We start from the raw sequence: 20,770 nt of genomic DNA, 5'->3' as shown, positions 1-20,770 counted from the left end.
AAGTATGTTGTTGCTAATTATGTTTGGAACTTATAGCTATGTTTTGTGTGAATCGTCTCTATGTATGGAGGACCAACCCTGCAGAAATTAAAAATAAATAAATGAATGAATGAATGAATGAGTAAATAAATTAATTAATAAATCGTATACACATATGTTAATTAATAAACACATAACTAGATAAATAAATGTGATAATAGGAAAATAAATAACAGAATAAACGACTTGATAAAATAAATTAGGATCATTTTTAATCCAATAAAATGTATTATCTTTCCCTTAATTTATTATTTTCTGCTTTTATTAAAAAAAATATTTTTTTAACTTTTATTTATTTGTAAAATCATTTTAGCATTTATTTTTTTAATTTAATTTAACATTTATTTTTATATTTATGCATTCATTTATTTTTTACATTTATTTTTCCCACATGTATTTATTTTTACATTTATTGATCGATTGATTCATTTCTCTTTATTTTTCCATGTGCAACATGGACATGAGGAGGGCGGTCCTTGTGTAGCTTCAACACATCATTGGTTGAGACCTCAGATCAGCTGAGGAGAGTTATCAGTAAATGACGGCCCCATACTTTTCACAGACGCTAAATAACTCTGATAACTTTGTTATAACACTGATAACTCTCCTCATTTGGTCTAACCTCTGACGATTCTGTGCTTGAGCTCTCAACCAATGATGTTCTGAAGCTACACATTAATATATATTATTATATAAATAATCTATATATAACTTAGTTATCATTAATATAACTAATATTTGTTTATTTTCTCATAATATTGGAAGGATTGGAGAAAAGTTGTTATAATAATCTGTTAACAGAAATAGTTTTTATGCATACATGCTGTACTAAACAGTTTACAACATGATCTTGCTGAAAATGTGTTTTAAGTAGCCTTTACAAGACTTTGTAAGTTTTGTAAGTGTAATGAAATCAACACTGTTGCAAACAGCAGAATTCGTTATCTACATCCATTATTACGCTTCACTTTGACTCTCTAGGAAAACATGTTTTAACACAAACTGGCCACACTGACAATATACTAATATCACATAATCAGTAATGTGCTGTTTACACCAGTGGAACTTTTCTGAGCTCCATTTTATGATAACATGAAGGAAGCATGAGCATTTTGCCCATTTTGGAAGACATAAACTCTAAACATACTAAATGGAAAATGCAATGTTTGTTTAATTAAACTTGATACACTCTTAAAAATTAAGGTTCTTTATTGGCATTGATGGTTCAGTGGAGATCATTTAACATCCATGGAATCTTTCCATTACACAAAAGGTTCTTTAAAGTTAAAAAAGCTTCTTAAAATGGTGAAAAAAAACATGACTTTTAACAACTATTCACTGAAATTCTCTGGGGAACCAAAAATGGATCTTACAGCATCGCTGCGAAAACCCCCTTTCGGAACCTTTATTTTAAAAGACATTTTCTCTACTAAATGATTAACTCTATCAACTTGCATTGATCTTTAGTTTCCAGTGCAATGGTGTAGACAGACAGCTACAGATAACTCCGAAACTCTTTCAGTTCTCATGGTTTCAGTGTTCCGTTACTCTTCCTTATGTTGATGTCTCTCTTCAGCTGGCAGGCTGCACAAGACAAGCAGCAATACGCGGTAAGCCAGTCGTTGCACAGGGAACCCTGGAGACAAAACCAAAGGCAATAATGTAAATACTCGATAGATAGATAGATAGATAGATAGATAGATAGATAGATAGATAGATAGATAGATAGATAGATAGATAAATAGATAGATAGATAGATAGATAGATAGATAGATAGATAGATAAATAGATAGATAGATAGATAGATAGATAGATAGATAGATAGATAGATAGATAGATAGATAGATAGATAGATAGATAGATAGATAGATAGATAGATAGATAGATAGATAGATAGATAGATAGATAGATAGATAGATAGATAGATAGATAGATAGATAGATAGATACTAACTTTTATGTTGTATTTAGTTCTGTATACACTTCGGATCGTCATGCCTAAACCGCATAAGCAGCACTCATTCATGTCTTTAGCAATGGAGCAGCCCAAACAAGTGAGGCAGAAGAGACCACAACAGCCTAATAAAAACAATATGATTTATTTACATGTAAATCACATCAGCAGGACAGATGTATAGCTCACAATTTACTTAGAAAATATTTGTGTTAAGTGCCATTGGAATCACTTACATACACCCACGTCGTCACAGCAGCTTGTTAGGCCTGTGTGAAACTCTTGCGGTTGGAATGCAGCAGGTTGAGATGTGACCTCCATGATCTACAATTAAAGACATTTAGGGCATCACACTTATTTTGAAAAAAAAACAAAAAAAACATTTGAGAGTTTTATTTTATTTTAAGTTGACATTTAAATGTAGCATTTACTTACATAGAAAGTCTACCAAAAGTTAAGTAATATTTATTAGTAGCTTTACCTGTTTTTCTTTTCTTTACAGTTGAGTCAGGATATTCCTCAATGCACTGAAACATCCACAGCAGGCTATGCCTATTATATAGCCTATGATTTGAAATGTCACGTTCAGGCGCACCTTTGCAAATTCATGGAAAAAGGTCAATATGTAATCATTTATTTTCTAAATATTTATTGCCTTTCTATAGGTTCAAAGTCCTGCAACAGTGAAGTTGTAGCGTAGTTAATGGTCATAAATAACATGTGTTTTCCAAGAATCTGCTATTAGTTGCTATTTGCTTTCACACCTTGATGCAATGTGCTGCCACGCCTCCTGTGCCTGTCAGAGGAACAAAACATACAATGTCAATATAGTTAAAAACCTATGAATGGAATTGTCAGACTTTGAAACAAATACATTTATATTGTGGAATATTTGTCTAAATATGAATAAAGCTAATCCATAAGGCCATTAAACATTGATATCACTATTTATTTATTTATTTTTTAGAACATTTAAGCACCAGTGGGCTTATGCATGACTTGTGACAGATATTGTTTGCTCAGTTATTTGAAGCTCAGAACTGATTTATTGCTAGCTATAAACACTGTTGCCATGAGTATAGTAATGACGTACAATTTTTATGACTTTAAAGATTCTAAGGACACGCTGCTAAGCGGCTGTCTATACCAGTTCTTTTTTTTATTTTATACAAAGTCCTGTTAAAGGGATTGTTCACCCAAAACAACTGTCATCATTTACTCATCCTCAAGTTGTTCCAAACCTGGATGAATTTCTTGGGGGAAAAAAAGTTACTTACATGCAAATTCATTACAAAAACTATGTATTTACCATAGTAATAACCATGGGCGTAGCCATCTTTTCAGATGTGAGGGGGACAGAAATGTCGTAATACCATATATTTTTTTTTGACCGATATAATTTATCGCATCTATTATCAGTTGTAAACAGTTGTGCTGCTCATGGTGCTGCTTAATTTTGGTGGAAACCATCTAAACATTTGTGGTAAAATTAAAAAAGAGAGAAATTAATACTTTTATTGATCAGACATGCATTAAATTGATCACAAGTGATATTTTTAATATTACAAAATATAATCATTTCTTTAATAAATGCAAATAAATGCTGTCCATTGAACTTTCTATTCATCAAAGAATCCTGAAAAATAAAATGTATTATGGTTTCCACAACATTTTTAAGCAGCACAACTGTTTTCAACACAGATAATAATCATAAATGTTTCTTGATTATAAAATTATCATATGAGAATGATTAGTGAAGGATCATGTGACACTGAAGACTGGAATAATGATAAATTCAGCTTTGATCATATAAATTACTATATATTCACATAGGAAAAAAAGCTGTTTTAATTTTTCATAAAATTTCACAAAATTACTGTTTTAAATATTTTTGATTAAATAAATGCAGCCGTGGTGAGCAGAAGATACTAAATATTAAAAAAGCTGCATCATTCATATGATACTTTATTGTCAACAAATAGCCTAGATTGAGATGGCTTAAAAAACACACATAAAATATATTGTCGTCTCGTCGTCTCGTTTCATCTCTCATCCTTCAGGTGCAGCACCAGCGTGACATTACTTCAACGAATCTGCTTTTGGACTTATGAGAGCGCCCTCCTCATATTTAGAAACGAATAAAATGACAGGTCATGCATAGATAAATATTTTTGGTCTTTGAATTTAAATCTTAATGTATTCACATTGGTTTCTATGTAAATAAATACACTTAAGTTGCCCGTGACCTCAAAAAATGCGCTATCAACAGAGATAGAGAAAGCTGTTTTTAGTGTCCCTGTTAATTTGCCCGCCGCTGCGCAGGTAACGCCGGTTCGAATCCCGCTCGGAGCGGGTCAACTAGGATCGGTGAGACCCAGTAAAAGTGCGGGGGATGAAAATACATTTTATTAAAAGTGAGGGGGACACGTCCCCCACGTAATCTACGCCCATGGTAATAACAGTAAATGTTGCATAATTACATGCAACTAACCCTCAACCAAGCCCTATAGCCCAACCCTATAAGTACATGTAGTTAATTAATATTACTCAGTACTTCAATATATAATAACACTGTTACAATGACACAGTAAAATAAAGTGTAACCAACACTTTTATTGATATTGAGCCTCGGGTAAAGTTAGGGACAGGTGTGTGGTGTTATGGGTAAGTTTAAGGGTAGGATTAGGTGTAAGGGAAGTGTCAACAGTGTAAATATAAATGTAACTACAGAAATTAATTACAGATGTAATTACATGCAGGTAATTTTTAAAATGTAAGTCCAATATAAAAACATGAATGTACACAATAAGTGCACTGTTTGAAATTATTCATTTAAATGTAAGTATGTAGTAGTTAAGGCCACCTTAACTGGGTCCAGAAATTCATAAAGGTTTGGAACACTTTAAGGGCGAATGAAATTTTTTCGGGGGTGAACTATCCCTTAATTGAAATAAATCTGAAATAAAATAATATCTAAATATTTGTTTAAAAAAAAAAATCAAAACTTTTATGAGCATTAAAAACATGTCAATTATAAAAGTAAATTATTTTCTTTACACCAAAGTAATACTTTATTCCTGACTGCAGTGGTGACATAAAAAATATACGATGATAAAAAGTCAAAATCCTTTAAACATGGCATTTACTGCAAATTGAGTAAATTAAAGTTTTTGAGTAAATTTAAAGTAAATTAAAAATCTTTTAAAAATCTAGATCTTTTTCCTTACACCACACTCACAAAAAGCCCTTTTAAAACATATTTGGCAATGTAATAACGTTTAAAATGATTTAATTAATAGATAAACTAAAGATAAATAGGTTTTATCACAATGACTTTGATTTAGAGGTAAAGTTTTTCAAATAATATTGTAAAATATACCTGCTGTGTTCTTTTCTTAATATATATATATATATATATATATATATATATATATATATATATATATATATATATATATATATATATTAAATCCATAATATTGCAACAGTTTACACATCAAATGTTATATCTGTTATGATGTGTTATATACTTTTTTTTATCATATCAAGACATACACTCACCTAAAGGATTATTAGGAACACCTGTTCAATTTCTCATCAATGCATTATCAACCAATCACATGGCAGTTGCTTCAATGCATTTAGGGGTGTGGTCCTGGTCAAGACAATCTCCTGAACTCCAAACTGAATGTCAGAATGGGAAAGAAAGGCGATTTAAGCAAATTTTAAGCGTGTTCAGTTGTTGGTACCTGGTGGGCCGGTCTGAGTATTTCACAATCTGCTCAGTTACTGGGATTTTCACACACAACCATTTCTAGGGTTTACAAAGAATGGTATGAAAAGGGAAAAACATCCAGTATGCGGGCGAAAATGCCTTGTTGATGCTAGAGGTCAGAGGAGAATGGGCCAACTGATTCAAGCTAATAAAAGAGCAACTTTGACTGAAATGACCACTCGTTACCACGAGGTATGCAGAAAAGCATTTGTGAAGCCACAATACGCACAACCTTGAGGCGGATGGACTACAACAGCAGAAGACCCCACCGGGTACCACTCATCTCCACTACAAATAGGAAAAAGAGGCTACAATTTACACAAGCTCAGCAAAATTGGACAGTTGAAGACTGGAAAAATATTGCCTGGTCTAATGAGTCTCGATTTCTGTTGAGACATTCAGATGGTAGAGTCAGAATTTGGCGTAAACAGAATGAGAACATGGATCCATCATGTCCTGTTACCACTGTGGAGGCTGGTGGTGGTGTAATGGTGTGGGGGATGTTTTCTTGGCACACTTTAGGCCCCTTAGTGCCAATTGGGCATCATTTAAATGCCACAGCCTACCTGAGCATTGTTTCTGACCATGTCCATCCCTTTATGACCACCATGTACCCATCCTCTGATGGTTACTTCCAGCAGGATAATGAATCATTTCAAATTGGTTTCTTGAACATGACAATGAGTTCACTGTACTAACAGTCTGGCCCCTCACAGTCTCCAGATCTTAACCCAATAGAGCATCTTTGGGATGTGATGGAACAGGAGCTTCGTGCCCTGGATGTGCATCCCACAAATCTCCATCAACTGCAAGATGCTATCCTATCAATATGGGCCAACATTTTTAAAGAATGCTTTCAGAACCTTGTTGAATCAAAGCCACGTAGAATTAAGGCAGTTCTGAAGGCGAAAGGGGGTCAAACACAGTATTAGTATGGTGTTCCTAATAATCCTTTAGGTGAGTGTATACACTACAATCTCCTATTATACCCCAATCTGTTAAAAAAATCAGCAAACTCATTTCCAAACAGAGAGAGTCAATATCGATGAGTTTTGTCATCCGTGTACATGGGTCATTCCCTTCCCTGACAAAGTCTAAGAGGCTGGACCCAAATCTTGAGCAATAATGCGTGTCTGCTCCACCTACAAAATCAGAAGGATAATAAAGCCATCAAAGCAGAGGAAAATATGAATGTGAGCTATATTTAGACCAGCTAAATCTCATGTTTTGGGCTATTTTTTTCCACTTCTGGATGTGAGCAGAAATAGTTAACTAGATACTTTAGATAACCAGATACTTTAGATAACCAGAGGAAAATGTGAGATCACAAAGATTATTATTCATTGCGTTTCTGGAATACTTGATCCTGATTGGTCATTGGTCGTCGATTCTGTACTGAAATATTTGATATGACTGCTTAACTGTAAATATACCGGTAGCTGGCAGGCACTGCTCTGACACATTAGTTTCTGGCTTGTCTATTTTTTGATTAAGAGTTTAAAAAAGTAAAACCAATTGCCCATGACCCTTTATTGTTGAATAAATGCGTCACATTTTCAACAGTTTTAGTAAAGCATTATAAAAACACAAGTTTGGTAAAAGTATTGCCCAAAAGGTTTTTGGGTATTTTTCATTTCATTTATATACAAAATACAGAAACACCACAAAAAAGACCATCAATCAGAGGTGTCTGTTGCAGAATTATGTACAAATGGCTCTGGCAGAAGGTATTTTATAGGTTCACAATATTTTCCAGATTTTTTTTGCTTGGCTGAGATTGTGTGGTCCTGTAACTGCTTCAAATAAACAAACTGATTCAGCCTCAATCCGTGTTTGAAGATTCAGCAGAGCTGTCGGATGAGGACGACTCTGTGTCTTTCTTTTTCTGTTTCTTCTTATGTTTCTTTTCTTTCTCCCTTTTCTCCTTTTTCCCTTTCTTCTTGTGGCTCTTGTGCTTTTTCTTCTTCTTGCTCACTTCCTCGTCATCATCACTTGATGAATAAGACCTGAGGTTATGAAAGCATAAACATATGATCAAACCTCTGTAAATAATGACATAAAATATATAAAAATGTGACATCACTACTCTTATGATGAAAACAGAAACATTTAACATTAAAATGTTTTATTTTTAAAAAATCTATGCAGGTACATATTTATAAAAGTCTAGGAGTGCCACTAAAAAAATATCAATTATTATTTTATTGGATTTTTCTGCATGGAAAAACAGGTACACAGACAACATACCCCTCACCAATTTGAAAAAAAAAAAATTAAGCAAATAAATAATAAAAACAACTTTAATTCTTGTTTAAAAGGTAGTTCGTAATCGTAACAAACGTTGATAAATAATTTTTAAATGCAATATTTAAAACACATTATAAAGCATTCAGGTTTTTTTTTAATCAAATGCCAAGCAAGTTAGAAAGTACTGTGATTTATCAAATATGTACCTCTTTTTTGCCTTTTCATGGGATCTGTCCTTGCTTTTCTTTTTATGCTTTTCTTTTCTGGAATCGTCATGAGAACCTGTGTAAAAAGTTTCCAATCATTCATGATATCATGAGAACTAACAGTAGCCAAGCAAATACCTCACTGAAATTCTTAGTATATACATATAGAAAAGACCCAAGACAGAAGTGGAAATGTAAAGCATTTAAAGTCTAAACAATGAAGGAACCTTTTGATTGGCTGCTGCCGAAGATCTTTTCTTTACTGACAGGTTCCTGTTCCTCCTCGTCACTCTCCTCACTGCTAGTGCTGCTCACATCCAAAACAATGTCCTTCCTCGGATCCACGCGAACAAAATTACGACATTCAAAAGTAAGATGTCCGGCTGATGAAAAAATTGGATGATACAAAAGAGATAAAGTATAAATATGGTGAGGATGAACAGCAGTGATTAACAAATAGGCAAATATATACACAAGACAAAACAATTCAAACTAAACTGAAAATGATGTTTTTATGTGTAGATGATAGACAGACAGAAAGTATTCACAGCACTTTTTCCACATTTTATGTTACGGCCTTATTCCAAAATGGAATAAAGTAATTATTTTCCTCAAGATTCTGCTAAATCTACCCCATAATGACAACATGAAAGAAGTTTGTTTGAAATCTTTTCAAATATATTAAAGATCATATGTACATAAGTATTCACAGCCTTTCCTGTGACGCTAAAAATTAGGTGCTCCTGTTTCCACTCATCATCCTTGAGATGTTTCTACAACTTGATTGGAGTCTACCTGGGGTAAATTCAGTTGATTGGATATATATATATATATAAGGTCCCACAGTTAACAGTGCATGTCCGAGTACAAACCAAGCCATGAAGGCCAAGAAATTGTCTTAAGACCTCCGAGACAGAAATTTATCGAGGCTCAGATCTGAAGAAGGGTACAGAAACATTTCTGCAGAACTGAAGGTCCCAATGAGCACAGTGGCCTCCGTCTTCTGTAAATGGAAGAAGTTTGGAGCCACCAGGACTCTTCCTAGAGCTGGCCACTCGGCCAAACTGGGCGATCGGGGAGAGAAGGGCTTTAGTCAGGGAGGTGACCAAGAACCCGATGGTCAGAACTCCAGCGTTTCTCTGTGGAGAGGAGAACCTTCCAGAATAACAACCATCTCTACAGCACTACCAATCAGGCCTGTATGGTAGTGACCAAATGATAGCCACTCAGTAAAGGCACATGACAGAACACGCATGGTGGTGGTAGCATCATGCTGTTGGGATGTTTTTCAGCAACAGGAACTGGGAGACTAGTCAGAATTGAGGGAAAGATGAATGCAGTAGTCCTTGATGAATACAGACATCCTTGATGAAAACCTGCTTCAGAACGCTCTGGACCTCAGACTGAGGCGAAGGTTCATCTTCCAATAGGACAACGACCCTAAGCACACCGCCAAGATAACAAAGGAGTGGCTACGGGACTGGCTGTGCACCGACACTCCCCATCCAAACTGATGGAGTTTGAGAGGTCCTGCAAAGAATAATGGAAGAAACAGCCTAAAAATAGGTGTGCCAACCTTGTATAGTCATATTCAAAAAGACTTGAGGCTGTAATTGGTTCAATAAAGTAATGAGCCACGGCTGTGAATAAACCTATGTAACATGTGATTTTCGTTTTATTTTATTTTATTAATTTACAAAGATTATTAATTTTGGAATAAGGCTGTAACATAAAATGTTGAAAAAGTGAAGCGGTGTGAATACTTTCTTGATGCACTGTAGACAAAACACAAACTGATGACAGACAGACATACATAAAACAATTCCAAATAAACTTTAGATATATACATTGACAGGCAGAGGCAGACAGATATATAATCAGGCAGACAAACAAATAGAAAGACTTACAGATACATAGACAGACAGACAGAGATATATAGAAAAATATAATTAAATTCAAACTATACTGTTTGAATAATATAATTGTATGTGTAGAAGACAAATAAAAACAATTCAAATAATTTATTCAAATGATTTTTGTGCAGACAGACAGACAGAGAAAGATAGATAGATAGATAGATAGATAGATAGATAGATAGATAGATAGAGACAGACAGAAGGAAGATGATAGATAATATATAATGTGTTTTATGTGTAGAAGAAAAATAACAGAACACACATTAAATAACATGCGTTTTATGTGTAGATAGACAGACAGAGCACAATTTTAATTCATTTGCTGATATTCATACTCACGATATCCACATCTTTTACAGCCAGCTCTGATGTTGTCCTTGTTTGGACCTGTTGGCAAGGCATACAATTAAATGAACTTATATCGCCTCAAGACGTCAATTCATGACCACATATGAATATCACATATAATATCATACGCGTGTTTGCATATGATATTTAATAAAAGCGGCCATATCTACAAAGTAGATTTCATAATTTATCTGGTTCACCGTTTATAAATCATCGAGCATTCTGCATTATATCAAAACAATATGTTTCCACAAATTCAACCATTAAAGGGTGAAAAATATGAAGTTTGACATGCGCTTGATATGAATCGACAGCTAAAATGAAGATAATAATGAAGTGGAGTGATACTTTCTAGAACAATCTAGAAGAAGCAAAACGACAACAATGCCTAAAACTACTTGATAATCCATTCATATCTGCAAACGCATACCTGGGGCAGCCATTATCTACTCGGCTGTTTATTGGTCTAAATTATTAGACAGCAAAATAAAAATAAAAAACTCGTTGTTTGGGTTCCGCCGCTTTTCAAAGCATGAAATCAATCCGTCTGTAAAAGGCTCCGACTGGAAACGACTGGAAAACCTTTAGTTCCACTTACAGACCGTTAATCGATTTCCCTGAAATGTGTTTGACAAATATTAATATATTAAAAATGTAAGCACCAGATAAATATAGATAACTTCGAAAGAGCACAATGTAACTTAATAATTAGTGTCCTGTGTTTAAAGTTTTAAGGGGCGCTCGAATCCTGCCTTGAGACGCATTAAAATCTGAGGACATGTTTGTCTGACATTTACACACTAAAACATATACATTCCAATGATGTATACATCTCTACAAATAAATAAAAGAGATGTCTTTACTTAGTAATCACAATCAGATAAGATTGGTCCATCTTTACAGCTCGCGGAGAAAAGTAACACGTACCACATGACAACACCATCAACGACTGCAAGACGTCTGGTCAATAATTTAAACTTGTATACTCAGCTTTATATACATTAAATATATTAAACACAGAAGATGATACTACTATCGTTTACTATCATTTATGTGAATTATAGTCTGACTCTTGAGTCTGACTGGATAAATTAATATACTCCGCTACGATAGGGGGCGATAAGGCCGAACTAACGCCGCTAGACGAGTTGAGTGACCAAAACTGTCTGGCGGCATGATACGCTTGTAAACATCACATTAGAAAATTGTTCATATTTGTTAAGCGTGCTTATTATGTTCTTGTAATATCTGTGTACGTTCTGTACTTTTTCTATCAACCAAGGAAACAGTTTTGAGTGAAATATACCAAAATAATACGCGTTAAAGATGAGCAACATATATATTCAAGAGCCACCCACTAATGGAAAGGTGAGTTTCAACATCTTAAACTCCTATTTAAGGAAAATAATGAATACACTGATATGTTATGTGCTTGACTTTTCTTTTATTGGTTCATATAAGTAATAGTTAGCAAGTAACGAATCAATATTCCACGGTAACAAAGTAGTCTTTTTATTACGTTTATTTTTTTTACTTATTTATTATTATTATTTGCATATGTTTTGAATCATATTTGTTACATCATACAGTATGATATAGGATAATATGCAGCTCATGCAAAAACAGCCTCAATTTTATTCAGAGGCTCAAACTGAGCAAAAATATTCAATTGGGTGCAGTTGCTGAAATTTATAAGGCTAAGACGAAAGTTGAAATTCTGAAGCTTTGATGTAAATCAATGTGATCTTCAGAAAAATGTATCAAATATGATACCACATAAGCACAAAACCATTGTGTCTTCTTGTACAGTCACAACAAAGCAACTGAATTGAACTGAAATATCTTATAGGTGTTGCTGAAGACCACTGCAGGTGATATTGATATAGAGCTGTGGTCTAAGGAAGCACCCAAAGCATGTAGAAACTTCACTCAGCTCTGTATGGAGGGTAAGTGGCATCATATGGTAAAATATGCAGATATAAAATGTAAAGCATTTGTAATGATCTCAGTTTTTTATCAAATACCTGGACTATTCTTCATTGCTTCTGGTTTGCAGGTTACTATGATGGCACAGTCTTTCATCGTGTGGTACCAGAATTCATTGTTCAAGGAGGTGATCCGACAGGCACTGGAACAGGCGGGGAGTCTGTCTATGGTCGCCCTTTCAAGGTTGGTCTTTTGTGAAGAGTTGGTTATTTGAAATGAATGCTTTAACAAAAAACATTTTCATGCATACAATTAGAGACCTTGTGTTTTGTGTGCAAGGAAAGCATTGTAAATGTTACTGTAGTTTTAAACAGTTTATCTTTTCCATTACAGGATGAATTTCACTCCAGATTACGCTTCAATCGGAGAGGTTTGGTTGCAATGGCAAATGCAGGACCTCATGATAATGGGAGCCAGTTTTTCTTTACTCTTGGACGGGCTGATGAACTAAACAACAAACATACAATTTTTGGAAAGGTAATGCAATGTTAAGATTTGTGCTTGCATTTTTGCCTTTATGACCCCTTTGAAAGAGAGTTCACCCAAAAATAAAAACAAACCTGGGCTGAAACGACGCATTGATGCAATTGATTATGAGTCGATTTGTGTGGAATGCGTTGATTTGTCGCACAGTTTATGTGATGTTTTTCCGACTCTCGGGCATGCTGAAAATCAGCCGTTATTACAAAAATATCAAGCCCAATCTAAAGTGTGGAAATGTTACTTACCCCAAAATACTTTTCCACATTGGATAAACATTTTTCTTTAAATCTTTCTCATTTATACCTTTTTTAAAATACCCTTTTGAAATTCCTTTGTCACATGTGTCATTGTCAAAAGTTGTGATTTTGTTTGCAGGTCACAGGCGATACTGTGTATAACATGCTTAGGTTGGCAGATGTGGCGTGTAACAATGATGAACGGCCACTCAACCCACACAAAATTCGATCCGCAGAGGTTTGTTTAGTCCCCTGAATTGGCTTTGCCATTTTCATTTTATTGACCTTTGTTTTCATATGCGGTCATTGACTTACATTCTTACACAGGTCTTGCATTCTGCCTTTGATGACATCATTCCACGTGAACTAAAAGTTAAAAAAGTAAAAAACAAAGAAGAAGGAAAGAAATCCCAGTCCAAAGCAACCAAGTAGGCCACACTTACATTTCTTTCTTTCATGTATGTAGATACCAGACAACATGATACAAGCATTCACAATGCATTTAACATCTATCAAGTGATGTTTTCCAGGGTTAACAACCTTTTTGTTTAAAATTTCTCCTGTTGTCCAAAGCTATAGTTGAAGGCCCTCTCATAATGGAAAATGTTTGGGTTATTATGACAAAAGCTACTTTTTTTAATTAACAAAAACCTTGTATTATCCTATTTTGTCTTGTGCTTATAGCTGTGTTATTTTATTTTTAGCTTTAATTTAATAGTTTTAGTAGTTTTAATACTTCAGTTTGATAAATAGTTTATAGAATGTTACTTGATATAGTTTATAGTAAACTATATACCTTGATATAAATGTATATAATATTTCATACATTTAAAAAATAATTTTAAAATATATTTTAGGTATTTTATACTGCAGTTTTATTTTAAGTTTTATTTCAAATAACAAAAAATATATATATAAAATTTGATTTTTAGTTGTAAAATAAGATTTAGTTAGAATTAGATTAGAGTTAGATTATTTTGATATGACAAAAAAAAACATTTTTTTTTATTTTTATATGACAATATAAAGGCAAATTTATATGCCTTTATATGAGGCCTACTATTGGGCACACAGCCGCCTGGTTGAGAACTGCTGATGTATTCTGTGATGTAATATATAACTGAAAATATTGTTGATTCCATAAGTATTAATTGGATTGTGGGAAGTCAGCTGTGGCATTGTTATGATTCCACTGTATGAAGCACCACTGTAACTATTGCTCATGCTCTGACCAGTAAACTTTTGGAAATCATTCTTAACTTTGGACCACAGGCATGAATGATACATCAAATCATGTAGTTTGGTAAAGCAATCAGACTTAAAAAAAGATGTAAAAAAAATCCATATGTTTATAGAAGGGTCCATCTTAATATGATCTTTTTTATAATTTATTTTTAATTACATTTTTTACTTAAACATTTTTTATTTTATTTTTTTGTATTTTGATGCTGTACAAAAAATGTTTCCACAATGTAGAATTAACCAGAAAAGTTTTATCATAGGAACTTCAGCTTGTTGTCTTTTGGAGAAGAGGCAGAGGAAGAGGAGGAGATGGTCAATCAAGTCAGCCAGGTAGCTTTGTGTCCAATGACAAAAATTCCTCTATGGAGGTGAATGTTTGTGTGGGAAAACGAGCAGTAGGTGCTTTCAACATGTCCTTTCTTGCAGACCATGAAAGGGAAAAGCAAAAGCAGTCATGACCTGCTGAAGGATGATCCCAAGTTAAGCTCTGTTCCTGTCCTTGATAGGTCAGGAAAAAATCCATCAGTCTTCTCATGAATAGTTCCTCTTTCTATTGTAATGTCATGATATATTGATCTTAATCATGCAGATGTAATCCATAACTCTATGGATTCTATTATGACTATTAACTAGTTGCTTATTTGGATGCATTTTACTAGGATATTGGCTGATTATTAGTACTTCTAAAGCACATATTAATGCCTTATTCTACATGACCATATTCTACATCCCTAATCCTACCCAATGCTTAAACTTAATAACTACTTTACTAACTATTAATAAGCAGTATTTAGGAGATTTATTATTAATACCTGATATACCTATAGTTATCGTTAAAGCTGCACTGTGTAACTTTTTTTAGTTTATTCTTAGTTAAAAACACTTAATTCTTTCAAAAATATATGTGCTCATTAATGTATATTTACTTCTTTCAAGTAATAAAATATTCTCGTAAGTTTATAATATGCCATTGAAAATACATACGGGTGAGGGGTTCGAATGCTGGTCGCCATGTTGCCCCTCCATCTTGAAAGTAAAGTAGCCAAAGAGGGAAATACCCATAAATTCAAGCTTCGCCTTTCGCGTTTTAACACTCGATGGCACCGTGTCAAATGTGAAGAGGGGGATTGCCATGTTAATCTTGGACTAAATCGGCCACCGTAGGAGTTCAAACGAAATCAGAATTGAGAGGAACATAAACTAATATTCACTGGATGGTCATATACCTTTTCACCGCTAGATGGGGAAAAATATCACACAGTGTAGCTTTAATAGTTAATAGTGAGAATTTGACCCTAAAGTGTGACTATTTTATTTTATTTCAGCATTATATCAGTTAACACATATTTTAATAGTTTTAAATTTAGTTAATAATAATAGCACTGGTGCAAATTAATATTTTTGTTTTGTTTTTTTGTATGTAAAGTAACCGAAGTGCCGGAGAAGATTTCGAGGTACGTTCTCTTTGATTTGTTCCATTTAAAGATTTCTTATGATTTCATACTGTGGTGTAAGAGTGTGTCTGTTATCTACTACAGGACGCAGACGATGATGTAGAGGACGACAGCGATCGTGAATTGGAGAGAGAGAAGGTCCGAGAGAACATTGCGAAGAAACTGAAGAAAGACAAGATGGATGAGGAGAAGACCCACCAAGACATGGTGAAGAAGACCTCTCGCAGGTATGCCATTCGTCTTGCCACTGAGTTCTCTTCTGATGATGTAATTTCCTCTTATTGTGTAGTTGACAATTAGTAATTACAAATTCTTGCGTATTTTACTTCTGAAACGACATTCAGACAGCTGGAATCACAATATTCCTCTTTTAAATAATTCTTGCCCAATCATATGCAAAATAAAGGGGCTGGGACTGGTTGAGTTAAGTTTGTAGCGTGTTGAACAGGGATGGAAATTAGCACCCACCACCAGCCAAATGCGGGTGATTTTTGAGTTGTGGCGGGAAAACTCGCTTCACCTACCGGCCACCGTGGCGGGTATATAAAAATAGCCTACTGTTTCACCTCTTTGTAAACTTTGTTTAATGCATGCGAGTGCGGCCGTATGTCCGAATATGACCAGCCGTTTTCGCCTTCATTACCCGGATGTAATGCCAGAAGACGTGAATACGAACTTGTGCGAGCTGAGAGGAGATCTGTCACTGTGCATGTATCCGAAAGCGCGCACACGTGTCTCAGCGTGTAAATATTGAGTTCTCTTTCAAGTCTTGAGCTTAAACGGACAAACTCACGCAAAAAGTATGTCCATCTTGATAAGTATCTAAGCAGACATAGTCTGAATATGCCTTAAGTGAACTGTATAGTCGACAAAGACGAGCATATCCCTGAACTAGGTCTTAAAGGGGCAGTAACCTTTACTGCTCTGTTTAATGTAAAAAAAAGGACATCACTCACTGCTCTTGATTTAATCGCTTTTGTAAGTTTAATAAGGATTAATCTTTAAATTTGCAGTTATTTTAAATGTGATTACTTGATTCAATTTCTGTACCTTTCTGCAGGCCAGTAGGCCTGTACATTATTATTTAATGTACACATGAGTGAGGTCAAGGTAAACACTTTAGTTCAAATTATATGTTATACTGTGGGTTGTTGCAATGTGCTAAATAAATATTTGCATGCTTTGTAATTGGTTTATTATTTGAAACTTTAATATTAATTAATGCAATTGCAATGCCTTGATTTTTGGTAAAGTTACACAGTCATCACATTAGCCATAAATGCAATGGATAATTGGCATAATTTCTTTTAGTCTTTCGGTTTTGGCCCATAATTTTTATTTCGGTGCATCCCTACTGACAATGTTCTGCTCAGTAGGCCTATGTCATCAACATGCTTCAGAAGATGCCAAAACTAATAGTTTCATTGTTGGGACTAAAAACCTTAAACTGGAAGCCATAAAAGACCACGAATCATCCAAATGCCACATCCAGGTTAAAAAAAAAAGAGCGCACAGAGCCCTACTCATTTAATGAAATGTATATCAGTTCATGGTTTGTGTGTGTATAAGAGAGAAAGGGAAAATGTCAGTATTTAATTGAGACTTGAGATTAAATAAACTGCTTAAGTATTGTAGAGCTTGTAGTATTAATTTTTCACATGCAGTTACACATTGTCGTTTAAAAACAAGAAAGTGGCTGGTAAAAACATTGAGTGGCTGGTAGATTTTGAAATCCACCAGCCACAGTGGCCGGTGGACAAAAAAGTTAATTTCCATCCCTGGTGTTGAACCCCTGAAGCAATTCCTGGGGTTATAGCACCAGTTTCCTGGGTGCTCTCAATTCAGTTATCTCTGTACATCCTGAAAGACCAATGAGCACTGCTGTACGTACTGTGGACAGATCATTTAAAGTGTATCCAGCAGAAGGCACTGTTGGTCTGTAAAGATCAGAGGCCCATTCTCTCCTGGGATGCAGATGAGTTCCTTTTGGCGTTAGTGTCACAAAATGTTTTATGGGTTCTTTGTGTTCCCCTAAACTGGGCTGCAGCCTTGTACCTCTGTCTTTAAAAAAAAAAAAAAAAACTGTTTTACTTATTTTAGGTTAATATGACAACTATGTAACAATATCTAAATTTAACACTTTTATATTTCTACTTATGTAATGAATTGGAAGTTTCTACATGGCCAATAAATAAGATACTGATTAGGTGATATGCATAAATCTTTTTTTAAATTTGTTTTTAAACACTCTATTTTTAAATCCCTACTTTGCAATAGTGTTTTTCCAGTCTGGCAAACTGAAAGAAACTTTTTCTCCTAATATGCACAATTAATTGAAAAAAAGTGAGAAGAGTTGATATTACAAATTACCATAATGCAGTCTTTATACTATAACAACTTATGTGCATGCATTTCACGCATTACAACGATGTGCAAAATGACTTTTTTATTTTCAAAATTTATTAAAATGTTTGAACCCCTGATCGGTTTGTAGACAAGTCCTTTTTAAGGAAGTGCAGATTCGAACAGAACCCAAAACAGCAAAATATCATACAAAATACAAATACCAAAATGATTAACCTAAGGTAAAGACCTATTGTAATCAATCTGACAATTTTTTTTTTTTAAACAATTCTGACCACATGACAGCTAACTAACAGTGACAGCTGTAGAAGCATAAAAATATCACTTTTTGTATTATAGTTAAAATATTTTTAAGCTGCAATGCATGCTGGGAACGTACACAACATTGTGCAATGTAAAAATGTTTGTTTGGATGAAGTTGGGACAACTTTTGGACACATTTTGAACAAATACTTGTATCTAAGTAAAAACGGATGCACAGATTTATAGTAGTCCTTACAATTGTTGTTTGTCATACTGTAAGATCTCAGTTGTCTTTTAATGTCAGACTTCGACACTCAAGACTTGTTAAAAGCGGACTCACACCAGAAGACTCGTCTGGAGTTTTATATCATTAATCCGTGACGTGTTCGTTGACGTGAGCTGCATTACATCTGAGATTGAAATGCAAACAAAAACAATCTCTAACTTGAATTTGGATCATGGCTTGTCTCGAAAAGATAAATGGAAAAAAACAAAGGCTGTCTGTTGAGCAAATGGTGGTTTGTTGTCGTTTCACTAATTGTCATCATGTTCTGTGGTGCTATTGTTTTTTTATTTGACGGTCGCTGTAAGAAAAGCCACACTGCAGGACTCTGCCTAAAAACTTCTGACTCTGCCAGAATTTCATCAGCAGTAAAATCTGATCGCAGTGGTCATTAATTGGCTGTCGGTGAACATGTCAGACTAGCTATCAAAGACTTCAGATTCTGGCTAAGGATCAGAGGAATCTTTGAGGATTCGCAAAATTTGTCTAAGACAGCCAAATCGTGGCCACAATCGAACATAACAACTTTTGTTAGAAACATGTTCAGAGTATTCTTGTTCAGTTAGCACAGAATAATAAACTGACTCTAAAACATCTTTGTTTTACATTTGTTAGAAGAACTTTTTGCAGATTTTTTTACAGTTTAAAAGCAAAAGATACCTACGTGCATTTATACATAGAGCAACATTTAATAATTTTAATTGTGATGATTAAATCAAAGATGAGCAGCATTTTTACTGATATGAAGGCCTATTCAGCAAATAAACAGGCAAAATATGAATAACGTTTTCTTGCACAAAAACTATCGTAGTTAGCCATTTTCTTAAAGGTCCCGTTCTTCGTGATTCCATCTTTCAAACTTTAGTTAGTGTGTAATGTTGCTGTTAGAGCATAAATAATACCTGTAAAATTATAAAGCTCAAAGTTCAATGCCAAGCGAGATATTTTATTTAACAGAAGTTCCCTTTCAAAGCCTACAGCGAACGGCCGGTTTGGACTACAGCAGGAAGTGCAGGGATGGAATGACGTCACTAGAACTGTTTGTTGACGAACCCTCCGCCCACAAGAACACGTAAAATAGGGGGCGTGGTCTTGTTGCTCTCTCACGTGGAGAAGAGCGCGCATTCAGCGCTTTCATCTCCCCCGTTATGGTAAGAGGCGGGACCTTTGCCGTTATGGCAAAGTGCGCTAAGCTGCTGTCCAATAACAACACAGGAAGCGCTGGCCCAATCAGAACTCGTTACGTGTTTCTGAAGGAGGGACTTCATAGAACAAGGAAATCATCAGGCCGTTTTTAGGACAGAGGAAACATCGCTGTACAGATAAGTAAATTGTGTGAAAAATACTGTGTTTTTTTTACACGCGAAACATGAACTCATGTTATATTGCACACTGTAAATATAATCAAATCTTTGAAAACACGCGAAGAATGGGACCTTTAATATTTGTTATTTAGTAAATGTAGCAAATTAATTTAGGGTCAGCTTTACTAAACGGGGGAAAACGTGGTGCGACAAACTATTGTAAAACTTATCTCGTTGCTTAATAAAATGATTGTAGAGCCATTGTAGTGAGATGGACTGTAATGAGGTCCTTAGTACCTTTTATGGGTCTTAAGAGAGGAAATGACATTGGTGTCAATCGGATTTCAACAAAAATATCTTCATTTGTGTTCCGACGATGAACAAAGGTCTTATGGGTGTCGAACGAAATGAGGGTGAGTAATTAATGACAGAGTTTTAACTTTTGGGTAAACTAATGCTTTAAATACTGGCACAGATACCAGTAAATTAATTGCCGCAAACCTTAATTAAATCACCTTGCGTGATTCATTTAAATACTCTCCTCCATAAATTTTGCATCAAAAAGGGGAAACTCCTACAAATGCAAATGCGATCATTTCAGCCACAAAAAATTAACCCTGTCCATGTCTTTTCAGAGCTAATGTTTAAATGTGTGTCTTTATTAAATCCTGACAGTAGTTTTTAAACAGAG

General features: G+C 34.5%; 3 protein-coding genes across 5 annotated transcripts in view; 1 reads left to right on the top strand and 2 right to left on the bottom strand.

Moving 5' to 3' along the window:
• Nucleotides 1-908: 908 nt before the first annotated feature.
• plac8.1 (placenta associated 8, tandem duplicate 1) lies at nucleotides 909-5,679 on the bottom strand. 2 transcript variants are annotated; one of them, XM_067433654.1, is made up of 6 exons: nucleotides 5,554-5,679; nucleotides 2,757-2,788; nucleotides 2,474-2,587; nucleotides 2,229-2,316; nucleotides 1,993-2,117; nucleotides 909-1,675 (listed from the first exon to the last, which is right to left on the bottom strand). In XM_067433654.1, the coding sequence occupies exons 4-6, from the start codon at nucleotides 2,311-2,313 to the stop codon at nucleotides 1,565-1,567; spliced, it is 321 nt and encodes a 106-aa protein (XP_067289755.1). In that variant the 5' UTR covers nucleotides 2,314-2,316; nucleotides 2,474-2,587; nucleotides 2,757-2,788; nucleotides 5,554-5,679; the 3' UTR covers nucleotides 909-1,564. The 2 variants fall into 2 exon arrangements, with proteins under 2 accessions (XP_067289755.1, XP_067289756.1); XM_067433655.1 differs by lacking the exon at nucleotides 5,554-5,679 and having other exon boundaries at nucleotides 2,757-2,795.
• A 1,611-nt stretch (nucleotides 5,680-7,290) lies between these two features.
• On the bottom strand, nucleotides 7,291-11,129 carry srek1ip1 (SREK1-interacting protein 1). Its single transcript, XM_067433362.1, has 5 exons — nucleotides 10,915-11,129; nucleotides 10,476-10,523; nucleotides 8,448-8,603; nucleotides 8,221-8,296; nucleotides 7,291-7,773 (listed from the first exon to the last, which is right to left on the bottom strand). Exons 1-5 carry the CDS (start codon nucleotides 10,925-10,927, stop codon nucleotides 7,590-7,592), a joined length of 477 nt encoding a protein of 158 aa, XP_067289463.1. The 5' UTR covers nucleotides 10,928-11,129; the 3' UTR covers nucleotides 7,291-7,589.
• A 492-nt stretch (nucleotides 11,130-11,621) lies between these two features.
• Nucleotides 11,622-20,770, top strand: part of cwc27 (CWC27 spliceosome associated cyclophilin) — a 47,834-nt gene continuing 38,685 nt past the window's right edge. The window contains exons 1-11 of one of the 2 annotated variants that reach the window (XM_067433587.1): nucleotides 11,622-11,669; nucleotides 11,767-11,852; nucleotides 12,334-12,430; nucleotides 12,541-12,653; nucleotides 12,804-12,947; nucleotides 13,329-13,427; nucleotides 13,517-13,617; nucleotides 14,692-14,761; nucleotides 14,858-14,937; nucleotides 15,858-15,885; nucleotides 15,970-16,112. In XM_067433587.1, the coding sequence (XP_067289688.1) occupies nucleotides 11,811-11,852; nucleotides 12,334-12,430; nucleotides 12,541-12,653; nucleotides 12,804-12,947; nucleotides 13,329-13,427; nucleotides 13,517-13,617; nucleotides 14,692-14,761; nucleotides 14,858-14,937; nucleotides 15,858-15,885; nucleotides 15,970-16,112 (917 nt within the window). In that variant the 5' untranslated portion in view covers nucleotides 11,622-11,669; nucleotides 11,767-11,810. Of the gene's footprint in view, nucleotides 11,853-12,333; nucleotides 12,431-12,540; nucleotides 12,654-12,803; nucleotides 12,948-13,328; nucleotides 13,428-13,516; nucleotides 13,618-14,691; nucleotides 14,762-14,857; nucleotides 14,938-15,857; nucleotides 15,886-15,969; nucleotides 16,113-20,770 lie in introns of both variants that reach the window. The other variant, XM_067433586.1, reaches the window with a different exon arrangement.

The sequence above is a fragment of the Pseudorasbora parva genome, chromosome 23, assembly GCF_024679245.1.
Source record: "Pseudorasbora parva isolate DD20220531a chromosome 23, ASM2467924v1, whole genome shotgun sequence".
NCBI classification, from domain to species: domain Eukaryota; kingdom Metazoa; phylum Chordata; class Actinopteri; order Cypriniformes; family Gobionidae; genus Pseudorasbora; species Pseudorasbora parva.
This window is presented reverse-complemented; position numbering and strand designations above follow the sequence as displayed.